The sequence below is a fragment of the Haemaphysalis longicornis genome, unplaced genomic scaffold (assembly GCF_048455015.1).
Source record: "Haemaphysalis longicornis isolate Haplotype H1 unplaced genomic scaffold, Haemaphysalis longicornis Haplotype H1 scaffold_8, whole genome shotgun sequence".
Taxonomy (NCBI): domain Eukaryota; kingdom Metazoa; phylum Arthropoda; class Arachnida; order Ixodida; family Ixodidae; genus Haemaphysalis; species Haemaphysalis longicornis.
Window position 1 is genome coordinate 187,590,105 of NW_027526445.1, and position 23,505 is coordinate 187,613,609.

Genomic DNA, 23,505 nt, shown 5'->3' on the forward strand with positions numbered 1-23,505 from the left:
CGAAAGGGAAGAAAAAAGAGCTTGTCGCCACTCTTCTAATCAATCTGATCGCGAAATGACTGACTGACTGCAACGGCTTACTTGCACGAATGCTTTGCTCGGTGGACAGCCAATGCACTCGTCATTTGTACAGGTGCGGCACGCACACACACAGGTGGCTGGCGCCGCATCTTTTCAAAGTGCTACGAGTTGTGTCGCGCCTCCGCCAGATGACGCCACGGGTCCCGCGATCGAGAGAAGACGCAGTGAAACATCCCCCTCGTGAGGGGCACGATCAAATGCAGAGCATTTCCGGGGGCGCACGACGTTAAGTAGTTTGCGTTACGTTAATGTTGTTGCACTTGTGGCAACTGCTGACGAGAGAGCGCTCGTCAGCAGTAATTTGAATGAGTCAACGATATAAGGCGCGTTCGTAGCGTCCCGTTCTGTGCCGGCTTTGTGGCGCAGTGGGTAGAGCACCATGTACATTGCGTTCCGTCCGCAGGGTCGGGGGATCGAAACTGGGCGCCGGATAGTATTTTTTTATATATATAGTAGGGAGGGGACGGTGCGGACAACGGACGTCAACGCGGGTGGCATCGTGAGTTACTGAAGTGCTCTGCATTTAAAAAGTATTACTTACCGGCGCCAGGTTTCGATCAGACGACTCCGTGGGTGGAACACAAGGTACATGGTGCTCTAACCACTGCGCCACAAAGCCGACGCAGAACGGAAGGTTACGAACGCGCCTTATATCCTTGACTCATTCAACCGTCGGCCACAGGTGCGCCCTCTCCTCCGCGTCCTCCACGCCTTCTCTCCGCTCGCAACACCCTCTCTCGCCGCGTTCGGTTCGGGCGCACAACAGGTGGGGACGTGCGCAACACCCTCTCTCGCCGCGTTGGGTTCGCGCTGAGCAACAGTCGGTTCGCGCGCAAGAACAAGTGGGGGCGCTCGCATCGCGCTCTCTCGCCGCGGTCTGTTCGCGCTTAAACGACATATGTCGTTCGCGCGCACTCCGGTCGCTAACATCTGTGGCGTGATCTTGACGTCAACATCACGCGTTCGTGCGGTGGCGCGATTTCGGCGCTATAACACTCTCTCGGGAGGGGCATTGGATTGGAATCGATTAGATTGGCTTGGCTTGGCTTGGATTTGGATTGGATTGGATTAAAGTGGATTGTGTTGGATTGTGTTGCGTCATAGCCACGCCACGTTGCGTCATAGCCGCTCCACGTTGCGTCATAGCTGCGGCAGGGGGTTCACGGCACGTTTCACGTTTCACCATCGACTTCATCGACAATGTCTACGCTGGAAGACAAGAATTACAACAACAACAACCAATACGTAATCCATACGACTTACAGGCGCGCCCCCCGCGGAAATGCTCTGCATTTGATCGTGGCCCTCGCGAGGGGGATGTTTCTTTCTTTTTTTTTGCCCATGTGTGGTCATCACGCCACTAGTCCTCTGCGCGGCGTTCTCTAATTGGCTCATGCCACTGCCATATTTGACCATGATGCCTCGGGCTTTAATCGCTGGCGTTCGCTCATGGTGCACTCCTGGCGTGCACTTCAAATTGCCGTTTCTTTGTTCTTTGTTTTCCTTTTCGGGGGGTTTTGCTGCATCCCCTCTCCGGCGGTGCCCTGACACACGACATTATCAACAAGGTAATCCCCTTTGCTTCTATGTTGGAGTTTTCATTTTTAATGAACATTTGGATAGGTCGTTAGGGAAGCAAAGAAAGAGTGAGGAATTACAAGCTGATATTTAGTAGATACGTCACATGTGACTCTTTCCAGGCGCCATTTCCTTTTTTGGCGCAGTATTAGTGACCACAGCTATTCCTGGATCATTCATCCCGGACATGCATCTACCACCACAAAAAAAAAAAAAAAATACAGTTGGTTTGCTCGAAGAATGCGGTGTTTCTTTCTAGTCGCAAGGGGAGCGAGTAGATGTGAATATTTTAGTGCTAAGCACTTTGCGCCCGCCCCTGTAGTTTGACGGTGCCATTGGCCTCGTTACCGAGCGAACGGCGGGACACAGAAGACAAAGAAAACTAATGAGGAAAGTGTGACCAAAAGTGTGAGTAGGACGGCGGTGTGCCGAGGCGGCGCGAGACGCTCTTCCTAAAGTACGAGGGAAGCAGTATGCCAAGGCCGCGCATGACACGAGTGTGAAAACTGCGCTCGGCGTCTGGTGGCGCCCGAGAAAGGAAACGCAATAGCAGGTATCTATGCAAGCAAGCGTCTCGTTCTTTGAAGTTCTCGAAAAGCACAGAAGCCGGGCACGCCCTGCGTGCTGCATGTACAGCCGGTAAAAGGCTTGTCTATAACACAGCTTTCGTACTCTCAGCCCTATTCTGCCCCGATGGAGCGGGATTTGAATAAAACGACTGCGGAATTCTGAAGTCTTAGCCCTTCGCTTTTGCCTCCGACATGTTTGGAACGCGTATGTTTCGGCAGTTTTCGGTAGTAGCCGGTTGAAGTTGAAATCGCTGTTATAGACAAGCGTTTTACCGACTGTACATCAGTCCTTCGGGTCCTTCGTCGTCGTCCCCGTTGCGTGGCTCATACAAACACGTGAAATTTGCGCGGGAGTTTCAAACGCGATTTACAACATGCTCGGCAGCGGTGGCGCACTGCTAGATAAAGGCAGAGTAGCGCGTGCCGACGTGCGTTCGCTGACTACGCCATCACTTCCTGAGACGCAGCAGACATGCGCCTTGACCGAGAAGAATGCAGTTCGCTCCGTGCACCAGTTTTGCATCAGGGAGTATTGTAAGGGTCAGCCATTTTTAAGCTCAAGAAGGTTCCATTAGGTGGAGAGAGTGTTGCCAGGGGGCATCAGCACAGTAACCGATGAATAATTACCCCATGTCATGCCAAAAGCAACTCGCAGCAGCGAGAGCTGAGGCCTCACTCCCGTCTATTTTTTGTCTCAACGCAGACAAAGCAAGGCGGACACTGTGATCGCCATCAGCTCGACGGGCTTCCGCCAATCCCGGACGACATGCCGAGCCGTACCGCCCACGGCGACAACTTCACCAGACGACTCCTTCCCTTCCTTAGTGAGTACCCCGCACAATAGCTAAATACTGACTATATACTCCCTACCTTACCTTGTTCCGCGCTGTCTTGAAAAAAAAAATATGTTCTAAAAGTTAACGAAACAAAAACACGGGAATAAATGCCAACTGAGCGCTAAAATTGATCGCGGAAGCTTAAGCATTGATAACAGAATTTTTCAAGACGATAGCCTTTCTTGGGCTACCTAATGCGAAAATTTGTCTGTCTGTCTGTCTGTCTGTCTGTCTGTCTGTCTGTCTGTCTGCCTGTTTGTTTGTTTGTTTGTTTGTTTGTTTGTCTGTCTGTCTGTCTGTCTGTCTGTTTGTTTGTTTGTCTGTCTGTCTGTCTGTCTGTCTGTCTGTTTGTTTGTTTGTTTGTTTGTTTGTCTGTCTGTCTGTCTGTCTGTCTGTCTGTCTGCCTGTTTGTTTGTTTGTTTGTTTGTTTGTTTGTTTGTCTGTCTGTCTGTCTGTCTGTCTGTCTGTCTGTCTGTCTGTCTGTCTGTCTGTCTGTCTGTCTGTCTGTCTGTCTGTCCATGTGTCCATCTGTCCGTTGGGGGAGAGACCCCCCCACAGCGATGCGCACACCTGCCTGCACATCCCTACTCCCCGAAGTGCGTTTCCCGGTGCACTTGCCAGTTGAGGTTTCTTTTGATTTCCCTCCACCTTTATACTGAAATTTTATTGTGGCTCTAAACTTACTGCAAAATGGCTGATGCGGATGTACACTGCTTATTTTCATACTTCCGATTGATTGATTATACGGTTTAACGCGCCGACGCAGCGCAGGCGATGAGGCGTTTTTGCTTTTCGCCTCCAACATAAAAGGGGCCGCCGCTTCAGGGAATCGATCCCGCTTTGTTGTGGTCCGCATCGTAACGCCTTAGCCACTGAGCCATCGCGGAGGGTATTTTCATATTGATGATTTATTCCTTCAAGTTCTCACCACAAGAAGGTAAGCGCACTAAAAGTACTAGGTTCTAGTGCGCTTATCCTGCTAAAAAATTCTTCCTGCGGCTTTTGTTGGTGTACAGAGTCATCGATAAAAAAAATTCTTCGATTCTTCAGTAAGATTCTCGATTCTTCAATAAAAATTCTTCAAGCTCTTTTTATCGATATATGCAATCATTTGGGAATGACCAGATATATGTGCATGTAAACGTTGTTTTCCTTTGAATAAATTTTAGTTAATAGACAGCGCCTGTGTTCATCCTTCTTTCCGTGTCCCCGTCGTGTTAGCGCATTTCAAAGAATGCAACCACACCAACTAGCTCGACTTTCCTTACGGTAATTTGAAGTGTTTCTTTCGTGCTCCCGCGGCCGGGCATAGAGGGAAAATCGCTCCCTTGAAAAGAACTTGTTGCTCGGGGTGGACACTTGACAACAGGGTTTTAGCGCTGAAATAGGCGAACACTTCGAAAGTGGCAGGACAAGCGATTCCGAAAAGCGACAGAACGTTTTGCCTGTGGCTTTTCACGTGTTCGTCTATTTTAGCACTGAAACCATGTCATCGAGTCAATCCCGCTGGTACTGAAATGTCGCTTACCACAAATCCAGCTTTCTTGCTCTAGGACTTCGTTGCCACATGAGCTTATTTCATTTGAATTGCGCTATGGCAGGTGTTTGACCCGAAATATTGGAAGGCGCATCAACAATTTTAAAGACGATGGTCTTTCCTGGGCTACTGGAACGCGAAATTTTTGTCTGTCTGTCTGTCTGTCTGTCTGTCTGTCTGTCTGTCTGTCTGTCTGTCTGTCTGTCTGTCTGTCTGCGTGTCTGTCTGTCTGCGTGTCTGTCTGCGTGCCTGTCTGTCTGTCTGTCTGTCTTTCAGCCACCTGAGTAATGTTAAACAGATGCTGCTTATTAAGTTTATATACCCACAGCGAAATCTCACCGTAGAAGTCGGGTGGCAATGTTCACCTTCCAATATTGTTGAGCCAAAAAACTTAAATTTTGGGCATATCTGACGCAAGACATCAATACATATGTGACATTCGCCGTGTTGTCTCTATTAACAATACACAGATGGTTGCTTTAAATAAAAATACGTCCACAAAAATACAATAGTGGCAGCCCCCGGTTTCCTTAGAAGCATTTCAAGATATCAAACAGCAACAGTAACGAACGGCTCCCCTATATAGTTTTCACGATCAGCTTGGAACGCACGTTGAGGAAGTAGGACGCCTCGATTCACGCGCGTCTCCGCCGTACGGCAACGCTGGCATCGAGGCTTTCGGCGTGCAACAGTGGAACGCAGTGAATCTGAATTGACTTCAGGAAACCGCTGTCGTGTTTATCCTGGGAGGAGAGAGACGGGAGAGGGAGAGCAGAGAGGGAAAGAGAAGGAAGGCATTTACAAGGCAGGGCCGGCTGACGACTACCGTCTTTCATCAACACTTGCAACGAAGTGAGCAGATACAAGGCCAATTTTTTCTTTAAATTTCTTTCCGCTACCCTACTTCACATATGTGCGAATGGTCGGCGCATGCAGCAGCGCCACGGGGACCTGGTGAAGCCGAGTTACCGCTACAACAACCCCGGAGCTGTCGTGGGCCTTTCTATGGAGATGGCCACTTTGACCTACAGGTTGGACCAGCCCACCTACAGCCTCGACAAGATCGCGTACGCAAAGTGCACCACCAGCGGCTTCACCAGCGCGGAAATTGTGAGTCCTCCTCAACTTAGGATCAGATCTGCCGGGAGCTGGAACGTTATCGTAGCCAATCTCAACGGTATGTTTTGGGATTAAGACTTGCTCCTGAGCGTTGAGACCACTTTGTTCATCTTGTTTACTCTTAAATTGTGGAATGCAGTCGTCTAGCCGTTTCGGGAACCGAATGCGAGCAATTTTCGTCGGTGAGTGTTACGACCACTCATTGCCCAGGCCTTATGCATTACTGAGACGCAGACACTGTTCGTGCGGCAGTATCCTAAAAAAACAATTGTGTCGTGTGACCCCACCACAATTCCTCTGCTCCCTGAAGAGGGAGGTAAGTAACCGGATTTTTCTTAGGCGAAGGTTTCAAGTGCCTCATTAGTGGAAAAACCGTGGTTACTGTTTCGGTAAAGTAAATGACCGCTGCTGTATGGAGTAAACAAATGCAAAACCTGCACATACAAGATCCCAAAAGACTCGAGCTGGTATCTTCATTGTAGCGGGACGATGCGCTATCCCGGTAATATCTCGGCATGTTGCCAGCGGTGGAACAAGAGTTATTTCAGTTGTGGTTGTACGTGTTTTTTTCATCATGGAACATACCGACTTGGTAATAGGCCAGAAATCGGGGGCTTTGAGAAGCTAATGCAGGCGTTACACAAAATTCGAAGAAACTGTGACATGTAAACGTGAAATTTGTAGAATAGTGCGCGTCGCGTGACACCTGAACTAAACGCCACGAGCGCGTCAAAAGAGGAGAGCCGGTTTAAGTCATTCGCGCCAAAAGACGAAAAAAAACTATAGCCATGGTAGACACGGAAAACTTTGAACCCAGTACCACACAGTGTGAAATCTGATTAAACACCGGAGCTGGGCATCTCTTATGTCGGCTTCAGTGGCGCAGGCAGAATTTTGCAATGGGCGGGAAGGACACTTAAAACATTGAGAAAAGAATGAAAACAAAATTACCAACTAATATCGAGAACAAACAGAAGTAATAAATAATAACAACACAAACAAACCTACAAATGGAAGTGGCTTAGCTCAGCTAATATCGGATATGCAAAGCAAAAGCTTGACTTTGTGTGGCTGAGTCTTGGTTTCACTTCATTAACCTTTGATGTAGCTGCATTGCCGACCACGGCTCAAAGCCCCTCGGTCACGTGCAACGGACGCAGAAGGAGGCCCGTACTCGCTTTCATTCTCGGTGAACGCGGCGTTTCTCTTTCACGGCGAACGTGGCGTAAGATGAGTCACATCGCCCGAGACGTCCCGGCGGCGCATGCGTGAGAGTCTGCGGGTTTGATCGGCTGTCGATCATCAGCTGAGCGGCCGCTCCGCCGCCGTCTCGACGGGCAGCGGCCGCGATCAGAACGACTTAAAATGGGGCCTTGTGCGCAGCGCCGACAGCGGGCCCGGCGAATCACCCTATGTGCTTCGAGGGGTGGGTCGCCGGGGGTGTGTCTGCGGTCAAAAGGTTAAATTGCGCATCCCCCGCCAAGCGCTGGACGAAAGTAGTAAAGCTTTGCTTAAAAAAAAAAAAGTCTCAGGTTGATCCAGCCGTGAAAATTACGCCGCTCGTAAAATTTCAGTTTCAGGGCATGGGGGCTCGTTTCCTCGCACCCGCCCCCACACCCCCACCATGTGTATGCCAGTGGTCGGCTCGAGCGTGCACGGGTGGATGGACCGAGAATGACATCGCTGGCGCCGCTTACATTCCGTGGTTCGCGCGAAGGAATCGGCAGCTAAAAATCATCGGGTGGCTTCCAGCTAGAGGGAGAGTAATTCGCCCCTACGACATCACTGCGCCCTCTATCGCTGGGTCTGAGAACTTGTATCTTCGAGGCACGGCCTCCGAGTCCACTCCCCGCGCGTTTTGTTCCAGCCGTGCCAGTCGTCCAGACAGAGTGTAAGTTCAACAGAGGGCGTGGCCACGTCTTTCGCGTCCAGCGTCGCGCGCCACTTATGCATCAGATATTCCGCTGCAGCTTGGCGCAAGCGAGAAAACATGCGTTTTCCCAACTTACAGTAAAATTGAGTCTAGCCGACAGGTTTAAAGTGACACGTACAAGACAACAACCAATAACTTCATCATGGTTAGCTTCCTAATATAAGGCGCGCAAGTACAAAGATTGAGCCGCCACCACCCGAACAAAGTGCAGTCGGGTTTGACGCTCTCTGCTGCAGTTTCACGCCATTATTTTTAAAGCGACAGCGTTATTAGGCCCATTTTTCGATTTTGCCATTCCTGCTAGCCTTCTGCTATCAGCCGTGCCCATCAAGCCTCTACAGAAATACGTCATCGCTGCCCCCCGCAAGCTACGACTGAGGCAGCGAGATGCGAGTGTTAACCTCAATCTGGAATATGGCACAACGGCCACAGAAGTTTGAAAAGGGGGGCAATAATACTACGTCGGAGATCGAAGAAAGGACACGCATTTTCAACAGATGCCGCACTTGCGCATTAAAGTTTGTTCTACGTCCTGTCGGCGGTAGTATGCTCGGCGGATACAATCGTTACCGCAACTGGCGCTATCACAATAAAATCATCTCTTCACCGGTAGATAAAAATTTTAATTTCGGTAGTTCACGTGCACTAGCCACACACTGGCTACAAGGTGCGCAGTAGTGGAGGGCTCCAGATTAATTTCGAAAACCTGCGGATCTTTAGCGTGCACTGAACCCTCGGAACACTGGCGTGTTAATTCTTGCTTTCATAAGAAAAACTGTTGTCGCGGCCGGTAATCGAATCCGCTTCCTTCGGCTCAGTAGCTCAACGCCTTACCCACTCAGCCACTGAGGCGTGTTTTCCAACGTAACTAATGCCGGTCTCAGCATTGGATCACCCACTAAAACAGGAGGACAAGGATTAGCACCAGTCGCTCAGAAATTAAGGAAAGCATACAATATGAGCAGAAACCATCTGGAATAAAAACCAATTTATACCGTCTAATAAATGAATTTCCAACTCTTTGCGATAGTCCCGCGGTTCAGTGCGTGCTTGACAAACGACGCAATGCACCACGGGGCAAAGTTAAAAGTCGCCCTGAAAGTAGGTACGGATATTCTCCGAGATAGCAGCCACGTAAGAGTTCTCCGCGTATTCCAGAGTAAACGGTAGAGCCGGCACAATCACCAAAAAGGAAGGGGAAAATCTTTATCCATGTGCACATATTATGAAGTGCTTAACCAAAAGAAGAGCAAGAATGAAAGATGAAACGATAAGACTCATGAAGTCCTTGATCACAGGCGGATTTTACTGAGCGTACCGTACCATTTCACTTTACCTGCTGCGAAGAAGATCAAGTGAACACCATCATCAGGACAGCATATAAGGCAGCCGTTCACCTCGTAATTGTTACCGTGACAAAAATTGACAGCCGATGGGCCAGCAGCGTAACAGAATGACAGACAGAGACGGGTCTAAAAGAAGGGGAAAGCCTTTAGCTCTATGGAGGGACGAAGTAAGAAATTTCGGATTCAAAGAACAAATTTGGGCAGCGCCGCAGAGGAGCGGGTGAGGGTCTTCATCCTGCCGTAGACCTGAATGGTCTGTTGATGATTTTATTATTGAATAGGTCCCCAAATTGTGGCTTTAAAACATATTTTGAAGAAACCAGAAAAACCGCTTTCCTGCCACCAAGTGCGTGGCTCGGAAAACGAAATCGGGCAGGGTCATCGTACGGAAGACGGCACCCTTCCCCCACCGGGCCCTCACGGGGAATTATCGAATGCGCGCCATTGCGGTCATGTCACCCATCCAGCGTCTCCACTGAAAAAATCTCTACGAAAACTATGAATTTAAACCTACGCAAGGAAAGGAAACGGTCAAGATCAAGTTAATTCAAGGGAAGTGAAATATCATGAGAACTAAGTATGCACAGACTGGGGGATTCATGATAGAAGCCAGCAATTGTCGTAGGTGTCTATTATGGCAATCTTTGTGACTGCATGACTCTCCTACCTACAGGAACCAAAAAGCGGACGTTGGAGCCATCCTCTTGACAAACCCATTAGCTGAAGTATGAAGCACAATGGTAGCATCATCATCGACTCTCAAAGTGCATTCGACTGTGCGCTGCAGGCCGAATTGCTAAAAGAAATAAGAATATACTCCAGTCCGTAATAAGTAAAGTTAAGGACGTCACTAGGACACCCGCGCACAAGGGTTTGAAGAGATGGCGGCACCGACAAGAGGTCCGCGAACTCACACACCGTGCTAGTTTGAACCACGACTGCAGCACTCCCCTCCTCGAAAAAAGTGAGTCTCGTAATCCTACGCGTAGAAACAGGATCTTCCTCCATGCTAAATGGGGGTGGGTCTCAGTGTCGAAGAACTGCGAACTCAGTGGTGGATAAACCAACACAAGTATCTACCGATAAATGTGGCGGCGATGTTGGGTGGGAACATCATAGATTAACATCGAACTCAGCTCAATTTGGGGAAACATTTACCCTCTCCTCCGTATCATAGGCATGTACAAGGGCATGCTCCCGGGCGAACAACTCGCACATACCACATTCTACTTCCATTAAAACATTGGAGGCAGTTTTGACCAGCTCGTTACCTCAGGATCCGCGTGAGCTGATTGGAAGGGCAAGGGAAGGACCTGCTTCATCCATGCCCTAGACTTAGCCACCTTTGAGCTCTCCCACATCTGTTTACCTCCTTTCCCGAAACCCCTCCAGTATTTCTTCCGCAACAAAGATCTCATCTCTCTCTCTCTCTCTCTCTCTCTCTCTCTCTCTCTCTCTCTCTCTCTCTCTCTCTCTCTCTCTCTCTCTCTCTCTCTTCGCAAACAAGCAAAACCGTTCAGTCAGGCACAGAAATTAGAAAATAAACACTTTCAAACATTTGCACGGCTACCTTTCCCTCACACTGGCCGAAACCTCTCAGCCGCATCCTTTCACGCTCACATCTTAAGCCACAGAAGCACGGAGGGTCTCGGTCTCTTCTGGCACACGGCAATTAAACACCCTTCCTGCTAGTCCTTCTCTCTTCGATGAGCTTCAGGTCTCGTGAAGCGTGCGTCGAAAATGCAGCCATTTAGTTCTAAAACGCTCGCTAAGAGTCGAAGTAACGCTATCGCATCATGTATCTTAAGACCGAAGCGTAGATGTCCCCTGCAACTTTTTATTATTTAGATTTGTTGATGTGACGATGAATGTAGACGTGGTGGCCCGAAATATCCCCGCGCGTCCTGAGTGTCGACCTGCATTAGCATCTGTTGAATAAATACAATATTAAGATTGCTTCTGACTGGTATGCATGTCACGATACATGTTTTGCCGCGGATTTTTAAGGCAGGCTTAAAAAAATCGTAAGCGTGCAAGTCCGACACAAACCAACCGTGGTACATTCAGACGCCATCGTCCATGCAATGCAGTGCCATGACTATTCGCGAGGTTTTAGTAAGGGCTTTGTGAACTAATATAGCGCATATGCGCGGTAGTTAAAAATGCCTATCATGGTCTGGAAGAACTACACGATGCATCAGAGCATATGAAGCTGCGTAGCTAATCCCGTGACGTGTAACTTATTTGTGTGTTTGCAACTGCGAATACGTTTTGCTTGTACACCTGTGCGCTCAGAAGGCTCAGCTAGATTAGCCGTATCATATAAATTGAACGATTAAATGTGCTAACCCGATATTTTTTTATTTCGTAACATAATTTTTAAATTTTTATTTCTGTGGTCTCTTCTGTTTTCAAGTTTCGTTCAATTAATTCGCTCCATTTATGCTATCTCAGTGACGTCATATCCATCACGGAAAGGACGTCGCCAGAAAAAAGTGTTATTGACGCAGTGGCGCCCGGGCTCTAGCCCACGAACTCTCCTGTCTCTCGCCAACACGGGAGGTACGTTGCGGCCTGCCCACTGCACTATGAACCGAGACGTAGCAGCTTTCCGAACGCGTCTTATGTTCTTCCCGATGACTCATTCAGGTGGAGCTGCCGTCTAGGAGAGGAGAACTGAAGTAGCCCATCATGGCGCTAATGAGCGCCTACAGATGGCGACTCGATGCCAGTGCCTTCGTGTACTGGGGACGCGCGTGAATTGAGGCACCGTGCGCTTTAGCGTTATTCTCATCATAGTTACGTGTTCAAGCTGCTCTTTCTGTGCATGTCATATTTGATTTTGTTGTCCCGGAATAAACCGGCTATTTTAACACGGAAGTGTTTTATGCCCGGGTACACAAAGATTTCGGCGACGTCATATCCGTCACGGAAGTGACGGCGCCAGAAAAAGTGCCAATAATGCTGAGGCGCCCGGGTTTGAGCCCACGACTCTCCCGCCAGAACGTGAGGTACGTGTTGCTCTGCCCACTGCGCTACAAAGGGAGACGTCAGCAGCCCAATGAACGCGCACGATGTCCTTTCATATTACTCATTCAGATGGTGCTGCCGTCGAGGAAAGGGAAAGCGAAGTGGCGCGTGGCTTACGCGATCTGCCGCCGGCGGCGCGCCGTTACTCCGGCCAGGCGGAGAGGTGTAATTTTGTTAACTCCGATTCCCGCCGCGAGGTGGCGGCCTGCGAAATAAGAGCAGGTTGCCTGCGAACTAAGAGTTTTGTGGGAAGTATTCACAAAATGATGGGGCATGCGTGGTCTGCGGAAAAGAAACAAACTATGCGGCACCTAGTGTTAGAATGTGAGGGTATCCATCCAAATCAACATGAAGGGAATATTGGGCTTCCAGAAGCCCTAGGATTTAAGGGTATCAGAGAGGAAGTTAACTTCAAGGCTCTCGAGGGGACGAAAAGAAGATTAGAATGCTGGTGGACGAAAAGCAGAGAGGGGAATATTGCCTAGGACAGTTACCACCTGTAACAGAAAAAAAAAGTATTTCGGGCCTAATAAGCTTTAGTGCCTGCCCTAAGCAGCGCTAGTATTAAACCAAGAGTGTAAAACATGGTTATATTAGTCCTTTTTGGTAAGATGACATGTCATCACCCCGCTTCAAAGGGGAAACCAATAGCAATCATCATCATCATCATCATCATAATCATAATCATAATCATCAACATGAAGAGACGCTCGTCTGGCCGACGCAGCATGTGCTTTGAGTTCTAAATCATCCTTCGTTGTCGTGTTTTCATGCCAGAAAACCCTCAGTATGTGGTACAGTCTAGTCCACTTATAACGATATCCAAGTGCCAAGAAAATCCCATCGTTATAACCGATAATCGTTATAAGCGGGTCGAGAAAAAAAAAGCCACAAGAGAGATCAAAACATTTTATTAGCATGCAAGTGAGGTAGGGCAACTACTCGTTTGCAGAAAAGCCATAGTCAGTCAGCTTTGACTGCTTCACGCGAAGCTGACGCACATCTTCTTCGAGAGCATCTAATTGCTCTCGAAAACGGATGATTGTGGAGACGGTCGATTGTGAGAGCCCGTACTTGGCCATGAGGGCGGACACTTTTTGGCCATTTGCGTGGTCTTTGAAAATTTTCTTCACTTCTAGAGTGATTGCCGTGTGCTTTCTTTTCTGCTGCGACGGCGCGCAACTTTGCGAAGGAAGCGCCGCAGGTGAATTGGCCATGGCGTCCGAACATTCAGTCCGACTCCACAGTGAAACTGGTGAAACGTTGAACGAAGGCAGATGCGGAGAAAAAAAAGCACTCAGTTCGGCGCGCAGAAATGGGGAGGGAAACTTCCGAGCTGCGAGCAGTGCAAGCCGAACTGGCCGAACCAGCCGAACGTTGGTTCGGCCGGACGCGCGGACGAGAACAAAGCAGCGGCTCCGGGAGGGGAGTCGGGAAGAAAAGCTGGTCCTCCTCTCGCTTGGCGCAGTCGACTCGTTTTCTAAGGGGTGGACGGGATGCAAGGCGCGTCGCGTGCTGTCGGCGCCGAAAAGCCGGCGCCAGCGCCGGCGGCAGCTCGCATTTTCGGCGCGCGCGGTAAGCGGATTCAATCGCTATATCCGATATCGCGGCTCGGGAGCATCGTAATAAGCGGGTTATTTTACCATAGAAAGCATACAAAATTGGACGGTGCAATCGTTGTCCATCGTTATATCCGATATATCGTTATAAGCGGTATCGTTATAAGTGGATTCGACTGTATATGTGTTTTGACTCGACCATACAACTACAAAAGGGTTTAACTTACGTTGTTTAACACCCACGATTGCCTTTCCACGGAGCTTTAGTGGTCCTTCGTTTGAAAGCCGAATGTCACAGCCCAGGGTTCTGTCATGTCGGGCAGAGTGAGTGCCAGAATGCTGAATTCTTTTTTTGCTGTCACTGCATTTTCGCGCAATATCGCTGCGCGAAAAGATATTTTTTTCCTTTTAAGTTGTTTCGAACGCTCTGGGTATCCGTTGTGTGTGTGTGTGTGTGTGTGTGTGTGTGTGTGTGTGTGTGTGTGTGTGTGTGTGTGTGTGTGTGTGTGTGTGTGTGTGTGTGTGTGTGTGTGTGTGTGTGTGTGTGTGTGTGTGTGTGTGTGTGTGTGTGCGTGCGTGTGCGTGTGCGTGTGTGTGTGTGCCCGAATAAATCATTTTTTGCGTTTTATTTTAATATGCTTAGAGGTCTCAAGTACCTACTGCAATCTCGCTACTGAATTATTTGCCGTGTGTGAAAAGGTCAGGTTTTCCGCGATGCGTTTCACACCGCTATCGACTCTACATGCGTATTTTTTCGTAAGAATGTTTCTGAATTTCTAGTTCTGCTGGGGCAATATTCGGCACATAATTTGTTGGCATGAAATATTAAGGGTATTATTTTTTGGTGAGCAGTTAAGGTGATCACTAATATATGTATGCACAACGTCGGCCGTAAGTAAGTTATTCGGGATATTAGTAATAAACTCACCAAGTAGAGAACTAGCAATCGTACCTCGGGTAAAGATTTCTATGACATTACTTAGACCACGTCCATTTGTGGTAGACTGGAAGTCTGTGTTTGTGCATGCATGCATGCATGCCAATAAACGGCACCAGCACGTTTACCCTGCCTATTGCTGAAGAAATACTTAGCCATTTGGACAGTATACACTTCTGATGCTGAAGTATACCACATCTCTGTAAATAGTATGGCGGTAAAAGTTGTGCCAAACTTTTCAGGTAGTGTTGCCATGTCATTTACTTTATCTGTCAAAGACCACACGTTCAGAGGTGGTATTTTGGTGTTTGCTAATGGTTGGATTTTGGTCGGTTGAATTCCCATAATCTGGTTCTTGCTCGGAACGCACGGAATATGCGTTCCGTGCGTTTCAAACAACATGTCCGAGATTTTCGGAAATAAATCCGGAAAACGTGTACTTTTGGAACCATGCGTGACTACAGAAAAGAATACTGCTGTGCAACGAATTCACTTATGCGTCACCCCGGGCGTAGTCTACGTAGAAAACCCAAAAGCACCAGTAACTACCCTAATAACACCAGTAATTGCTTCTACCTTTTCCTGCATTGGTGTGCGGTAACTCTTTTTATGAAACGTCGCACACAGGCTGCGAAGGCCGAGTTTTCGTCCCCTGCACCCGCCCGCTCCGAGAAAAGCGACCTTAGGCTACGCGCGCCGCGGTGTGGCGAAAAACGCGGCCACGCCCCCTTTTCAACTTACGCTCTCTCCGGGCGATTGGGACAGCCGGAACAACGGCGCGCCGCCTGTAGCCGATCGCGGAGGCCACGAGTGGCGCATCATGACGCCAATGAGCGCCGACAGTTGGCGCCTCGATGCCAGCGCCTTTTGGGTGGCTTGATTCACGCGTCTGCCGTACAGGGTGGTGACACGTATACGCTGGCGCCGCGATTTTGGGTCACTCGCTCTTCGCCGAATCAAGTCATTGTATCAAAACCACGCTAAAATGATCGCTAAACAAGGTTTACTGGCGAAGGAAGTTTGAATCAACTTATCTCTTTCGCGTGGCTGGGTCTTGCGGGATACGAAAAGAACAGCGCGTTGAGCAGTTTGACTCAATAGCGGCAGCACGGGACCGTTCAGAGGGTGCTTCCATTCCGTGCGGCGGAGACGCGCGTGAATCGAGACACCCTAAGCGCCTTCGTGTACGGGGGACGCGCTTGAATTGAGGCACCATCCACCGTTTTTTGTTTCTTGCGTGTCGTCGTCACTTCGTCTGGCGAAGTCAGGGCCGCGAACCCTTCGCACATGAAGGGGATTCCTTTAACCTTCAACTGCTCCTGTGAAGGCCCTTTACCTTTCGTGTTTGGCCGATTCCTAGGAAAGAGGGATCAACCTCAATTTTTTTTTGTTGCTTGCGTGTCGGTGCCACTTTGTATGGTGGGGTCAGGCTCGTGAACCCTTCGCGCATGAAGGAGGTTCCCTTAGCATTCAACTGCTCCTGTGAAGGCCCCTTCCACTTTCGTGTTTTACCGATTCCTGTGAAAAAGCGATCAACAATAATTTTCCTCTGTGAACAAACACCGCCATGCACTACCACATCGAGGTACTTCAATATCATCTACTCAGTAAATCTCTTAGCAATATTCAGCCAGTATCCTGGAGGCAGCTCCAGACCAATACATTCTATAACCCTTATCAACTATACCTGAGCTATCCAGGAGATTACACCAACACGACTGCTCCTTGCGAAATGCCAAACGAGCATAATTAACCCATATCGTGTATGGCTGCTCCGAGTATCCCCTTGGCTAACTCCATGTAGTGGGAGGTGCCGATGCTCAGTCCCGACCTGTTATTTGAAGTTCAAACCGTGACAAGAGCACTGGATGTCGCTTTAAAACATGGTCGTGTCGCCACCCGCGTGACCTACAGCCCAGCTTCCCTTACGACCTTTTCTGACGAAATTAAAACTATTCCTCCTCCTGGAATAAACAGGAGAGGGAGGTTTTAACAGACGAAAAAAAAATCACACGTGGTTCCACCAGTGATTGTAAATGTTAAACTGGTTATCAGTTAATGAAATCTTTGGAATTACAACTGTAAGGGCAGCGCCTTCGATGTTCACCAATTTGAAGGGGAGCTGCGCCAAGGTACGCATGCGTTCCGATAATTCCAATCGGAATTGCTGAATTGCTTTAAGGGAGTCGTTCAAACGTCGCTTTTTACTTGGAGATTATAAATATGTTTAGTACATCTTCCCTGCACACAGGACGTGTCGACCCATTTCAAAACGCGGCGCTGTCGCGGAATCGTTCAGATGTCCTGCAAGGTTGCCCTCCGCGCTCTGTTTCAGATCTGCCCGAGTGATAATACGATGTGGAAGGTTATCAACTCGAGCTATCAAGTAGGTTTCATTGCACGAGACTATTTCGTCTTCCTAGCGGATACAGTAAGCACTATGGCGGAGAAGGTGAGTTGAAGTGCTTTCATGGGTATTCATTTCAGATGACTTGGGGAATCCAATGGCCCACTTAAGTCCGTCTTCCGGAAGCGATATTCCGTTCCGAAGTGGGTACAAGCCAGGCACTCCCGGTGTGATGGAGAAAGTTATTTAAACGTGTTCATATGCCAAATCCCGCCCCTAAACCGTCCTAAAGACACCAAAACACCATTATTTAAAAAAGAATTCGTAGGTCTGAGTCAACGGAACATTATACGGCAGAAATACAAGAACTGGTCTAGCAAAAAAATTGACATTGCTGTTGTTCGAAACCAGGTAGTTCGCACAGAAACCCGCCATTCTACGCGTAGGCTACTCAGCCGAAACTGCGCCGCTATTTTAGCAGTTGCTGAAAACGTTAGAAGGAGTGTTGAAGGAAAATTAGTGATGGCACTGTGTGCGTACAGAAAATGACGGGCTTGTAGCCTCAAGGGAACGGAACTTCGCCTCCCGGTAAGGGTAGTAGCCCGCGAAGTTTAGCCATCACCAGCAATAAGACGACTTCACCCTGAGCAATGACCATGGCGTCACCATGTTGATGAATCTGCCGTATGACTGTTGGCGGTTGTAACTGCTTCTTTCCGGCGTCGCCGTTAACCGGAATGATGGGCTTCAAAGAATAAGACGTCATGTCCTGTCATGACTTGAAGCCCGGTTATGGCATAATGTGCCATTGGTTGCGTCGCTGAAGGAACACCTTTCTCGCGCTGCCGTTAACATTTTTTACCCGCTTTAGTAAAGCGGAACCAGAATTAGATTCAGTAGGTGCCTTAGACAGGTATGTTTTTAGTTTGGAAACGTAAGCAAGTTATTGCTGCATCATTAATATTAAGAATACATTTATGCCTAGTACGTCGTGGTGAACTCCGGCGTGTTTTTTTCTTGGCGTTGCTTTTTTGACGCCGATTTGAGCTCACAGGATCCTTCCATGGTATAACGAAGTCATCATGATGAGAAGCGGGCTTCGTTATAAGCGATGCTTCGTTGAGAAGGGGTATACACGGCTTTGCGGACCATGAAACACTTTCAGGACATAGAGACTCCGAATAAAACACTTCATTAAAACGCGGGGTTAGCGTACTTGCAAATGACACGTCGGAAACAATGAGGTCTACGAATATCAACACTGTCGTTATAACAAAATCCCCAATGCTTACTGTATCAAGGGCTTTTATAGAACGAGGATTCACTTTTTGTATGCGACCAAACTGCTTAATTACTAGAGTCGGCAGGGAAGCTTGCGTATGCCAGCATCTTTAATGCGAAAAGACGGCCTTTTGATCATTGCCCGAGGCAAAACGGTAGTACTTCGTTGTAGTCTTTACTGTTTATACTATTAATACAAACGATTACCATCGCGTACTGGCTGCTTTTTCCAACTTCGCGTTTAAAATTGCACTCCGCAACATACTGTCACGACGGTAACGTGCTGAGAAAAATCTGTCGGTGCCACTTTAAAATTTTTTACCACGCTCAGTATCCAGGCCTAAGCACTTTTAAAAGCGACCTGCAGAGGAAGAAACACTTAATGCGAAATTTCAGAAATCGAGGAACAGAAAGCTGTTATAATTCAACATTTTAAAAGCTTAAGGATTTCTATGTGGACACATCGAGTAAACTGCCCAGTTGTAACTCTTGACGTGTCAGTTTCGTTGCATGTGGAACTATTGTAATAAAAGACCCTCAAATGTTTTTTGATATTGTCATAAATCAAAGCGAATGTGTTCGCTACGCAATAAATTCGGGCAAAGTAGTGAAGGCCACATAACAAGGGTTTTAGGGAGTACAGTGGAACCTGGATATAACGAACCTCTATGTAACAAATTCCTGGATTTAACGAATTTTTCCAATTCCCCATTTCCCCCTTCATTGAAGCCCATGTGTTTGCGACCTCTACGTAACGAAGGAGTTGCGACGGTTAACCTGGACGTAACGAATTCGCTACGCTGATAAGTCAAGGTTTATTGCTTTCTTTCTCAAAAATCGGGCGGAAAAGCGCACCAATTTAACGGGATTCACCGCACCGCGATCTCTCGTGCGTTTCCACGTGTGGGTGCGGTGTCGGTTAGGTGGTAAGCCTGCCTATCGGTGCGTAGTCGCGTGTGTCCCCTGACATCTGTGGTATGGGTTCGTGTATGATTTCTGCTGCCTGAATAAGAAAATATTTGGCTTTTCAAGACAAGCTCGCAATTTTAAATGCGGTCTCCGCCGGCGAGAAAGAAGAACGTCACAAGGTGTGGATCGCGTACAACAGCACATTAAACAAGATTCTATTATGTTGCGCTGCTGAGCACAAGGTCGCGGGTTCGATTCCCGTCCGCGGCGGCCGCTTTTCTGATGGAGGCGAAAAGCAAAAACGCCCGTGTGCGCGAGATTTCGGCACACGATAAAGATCCCCAGGTGGTCAAAATTAATCCGGAGTTCTCCACTACGGCGCACCTCATCGACTGCGTTGCGTCGGCGCGTAAAACCCTACAATCAATCAGGATTCTATTATAACTAAAATTTCATGCTTAACGACATGCATTTTAAGCAGATTAGTTACCAACAGCACGCCTTCGAATTAGACTCAAGGTAACAGTGTGTGCTTGTATGTTTCTGTATTTCTTACATATGGCCGCGGTCAACGCGCGAGGGGAACAGAATTATCTCATACTTCTCACCTGAATGCTGTGACACCTTTGTGTTGCGTGCTAAAGTGTTTCGCTGGTTACCGACCTTCACGGAGAGGAAGGGTTCATGATTTCAATGCATTTTGCATCCAATCGCACCCCTAAAATATGAAGGCAAACAGCAAGCTGGTTTCAAACGAAAGCCTGACCTACGCGTAGCTGTTTTAGCGTTGATTCGGGGCCGGAAGTGCCTCAATTACTTAAAAATTGCTAACTAAGCACTGATTATAAAACTTTATTTGTGCTGTTCTTCTTTTTAATTAATCACGATGGTCGGGCAGTCAGGGGCTTCCGTTGGCCGACGGGTCGCTCTAGCTGCCTGGTCCGCAAGGCGAGAAGGGAACGAAATCGCGCATTGCGAAGTAGGCAGCTACAGAAATACGTCGGCCAAAGAAAGACCAAGTCTATCGGGCCTGACCGTCAAGATTAATCGATAAGAAGCCCAGCAAAAATAAAGCTTCTATCTCTGCAGCCGCCGTGTGCGTCACCATTAACCGGAAGCAAGCGAGGCAGCGGCGATGTATAGCGGTATAGAAGCAACCGAATAAACCGCGACTACTTAGCGTGCGTTTTGGTCACTTTCGATCGCATTTGTCGTGCTTTTCGCAACTGCCACGTCATTTTCAGCTGAGGACCACTCATCAAAGGGTTCTTTAATGCGACCCGAGATCAGTAGGTCTTAATAAAGTCATGTTTAGGGGCTAGTTGTACAGTCTTGAATTCGATAATAACGTGCGCTGCATATTTGGACGGGGAACACGCGCACCATCGTATGGTTTTGTCTTTTTCACTGTCCGTGTTCCCCGTCCAAATATGCAGCGCACGTTATTATCGAATCAGTAGGTCTCTTTTTTTTTTTTTTTTTTTGCCGGCTCAGAGCTCCAAGTAGCCCAAAACTGCTCCCGCCAGAGACGTTCGATGGGCAAATAAAGTACGGAGGTGCTTGAATTCATTGATTGATTGATTGTGGGGTTTAACGCGCCGACGCTACGAAGGTGATGTAGATTTCGACCACCTGGGGATCCTTAACGTGCGCCGAAATCTCGTACACACGGGCGTTTTTGCTTTTGGCCTCTATCAGAAATGCGGTCGCCGCGGCCGGGAATCTAACCCGCGAGGAGCTGCTTGGAGCTGCTGAGAACTGCTTTAAGCATGAAAAAAAAAAAGAGACCAAGTCTTGATGCTTTGTTGAAGGAAACATGCCTTTGATGTTCCGAATAAACCGCTTGGCGTAGTGTACAAGCTTTCAGGAAAGGCGGTTCCGCTGTCCCAAGTGTGAACGAGTAGCGCCATCCAGCGGCAGCCAGGAAAGAAGTTGCGGACGCCGTAGGATTTAACCAGTTTCTGTGCAAGCTCCAGTGGCGGCGGCATCCGCCTTCTCATTTTCGCTATCTGCTACCCCAGTTTTAAAAAGCTACACGTAAGAGTCGTGTATTTGTGTTCTCGGTGAGCTAATCAGCTGATCTACCGGAATCTATATTTTGACTTCGGTGTTCATTTAAATGCCATCCTATGTCCTATATGTAACTATCCGCATTCCCGAAACGCGCGCACCGCAGGTCGCCTTCGTGAAGAGCCTTCCTCCGCGAAAGAACTTCTCGCTCCTCCTGTTCAACGTCCACATGGTGGATACGACGAAGAGGTGCATACCGGAATTCTTCGACAGAATTGCCCGAGTCAAGCAGGACCTTTTCTTAAATTGAGTCTTTCCTTTCCACCGTCCACTTCCGGGTTCCTTTTCCATCCCTCGTTTGCTTTCCCAGTGGAGAAGAGCACAAACCTTTTGCAGAGTCCGTGACGTGAACTGCGATAAGCTGCCGGCGAAAGGATTACATTTTAATAAGTAGTGTTACAAGTCGTCGACATTTTACTACGATTTCCGGCGTGTCGCCCACCACGGCAATGTAGAAATACCAAAACTGATTGACTGCGGCTCGTTTTTTTACACGTTTGTTGCGATACCTTCATGGTGTTGGCTAAATACTTCTCTATCGCGAATAAATGGTGCGTGAATAATTGCCCGCAGTGTATTGTGTTTTTCTCTCTCTTCACATCCAGCTAATAATAGTAGAACTAGAAGCCTGTGCAATAAGTAACCTGGATACTTCGCGTTTGGAAAAAGAGCGCTAAAGGAGGCATGCACCCTCTCATGTCATTCGCAGCTGTTCTAGAAATGAATGATCGCCAATAAACTCAGCTGCCTGTTTGTGGCTTGCACCTTTTCAGTTTTAGTATATTACCGTATAAACCGGAATATAGGTCGAGTTTTTTTCCAAAAAAATCCGCACAAAACTCACCCCTCGTCTTATATAGCGGTCATTGGCAGAATGGAAATTGTTGTCTGGCAACAATGTGCAAGCGTAGTCCGTCGCCAATCGCCATCGCCATTCGTGTCGGACTGCTCTCTCGCTCTATCAGGCCTTTATTTGATTTCGCTTTTCTCTAGTTTTTTCGTCTTTTACTCGTCTATTACGCTTGCGTGCGTACATTTCTGTACGTCTCTGTTCCGAGATGAGTGGCGGCAGTCGACGCCAGTTCACCGCAGCGTTTAAGCTGACGGCGATTGAGTCACCGAGCAGAATGGGAATATAGCGGCGTAACGCCAGTTAGGCGTTTCAGAGAAAAGTGTGCGGTAGTGGCGGAGCCAGAAAGCTAAGCTGTGCGCGTACAACTCCCGAAACCGATCGTTCTGTGGACGTCAAGCGGTGCAACCCGAGTTGGAGAACAAAGTGGCGGACTTCATCCGGGAACTTCGTCCGGGAACTTCGCTCACGATCGCTCCGGAGGCCATGCGTGGACCGGCTCTGCAAACTGTACAATGAGTGTATAGCCGGCGACAACAAAAAGACCTATACGGGCCGGTTGCGACCGTGTCAAGCTGGGTGTCCTTCTCTGGGCAGTCGCTGCCCGACGACATGGTTACACGAGCGTTCAGGAAGTGCTTTATCAGCAACGCGCCTGATGGCATGGAAGATGACAGTGCGAAGCAGTCATCCTCGGACGACTCTGAGAGCTCGGACGAGTGACTTCGGCAGGCATAGTGAGTGGCAGTGACGGACGGGCGTCGAAAATAAATATAGACATTGTGAGTGCGCTTCTGTGCCGAATTATTTTTTTTTTTGTCAACTTTTCCCACCTCAAGGTAGGGGGTCGACCTATATACCGGGTCGACCTATAATCCGGTTTATACGGTATTCCCTTCACCGCTGGGGCCATATATTTAGGACATTAACCAAAATTATCCTAGCAACTTGAGTAGAAAACCACAACAGGTAATTTTCTGGGAAATAGTTCTTCAAGGATGCCCTTTCGATAGATATCACCATAGCATTGTTAGCTTTTTACTACAGGTGGACGCTAGCAAGAGGAAAGCGTTGCAGTAATGACCAGTCTGACGTTGGGGTTACCCGAACGACCGAACTCTTAGTTTGAACACATGGCTGTAAATCTAAAAATACTTGCACATCCAGCTTTATGTTTGTATTATTTGTTCGTGGGCTCAGTGTTGTCTAAAGTTCCGGAAAACAAGCAAACAAAGCTAGTTCTGCTGGAATTGAATATTTTGATTACCTGATGACCTAAGTACATGCCATGCCCATAAATCGATAATAACTTCCCCCACAAGCTCAAGTTCTGTTTGTACGCTTATAGGTTCCAAGTATTCAGGAAAACACACCGCTTTTTCCCAGAAATAAAAAAAAATGATGGCTGAAAGGGTAAAGTCGTTTAAATCTGTGTGTTATTATTTACCTCTGTTTGTGTTGGAAACGGATGTTCTGAAACACTTAAGCCCGAATTAAAACTGGGTAAGCGGTCCTTCGACCTC

At 48.2% G+C, this 23,505-nt stretch overlaps 1 protein-coding gene across 1 annotated transcript in view; it reads left to right on the plus strand.

The window, feature by feature from the left end:
• LOC144148624 (uncharacterized) overlaps window positions 1-21,769 on the plus strand; it is a 61,190-nt gene extending 39,421 nt beyond the window's left edge. The window contains exons 6-9 of the mRNA XM_077680135.1: window positions 2,932-3,052; window positions 5,538-5,711; window positions 16,861-16,977; window positions 21,239-21,769. Coding sequence (XP_077536261.1) covers window positions 2,932-3,052; window positions 5,538-5,711; window positions 16,861-16,977; window positions 21,239-21,382 — 556 coding nt within the window. The 3' untranslated portion in view covers window positions 21,383-21,769. The remainder of the gene's footprint in view (window positions 1-2,931; window positions 3,053-5,537; window positions 5,712-16,860; window positions 16,978-21,238) is intronic.
• The last annotated feature ends 1,736 nt before the right edge of the window (window positions 21,770-23,505 follow it).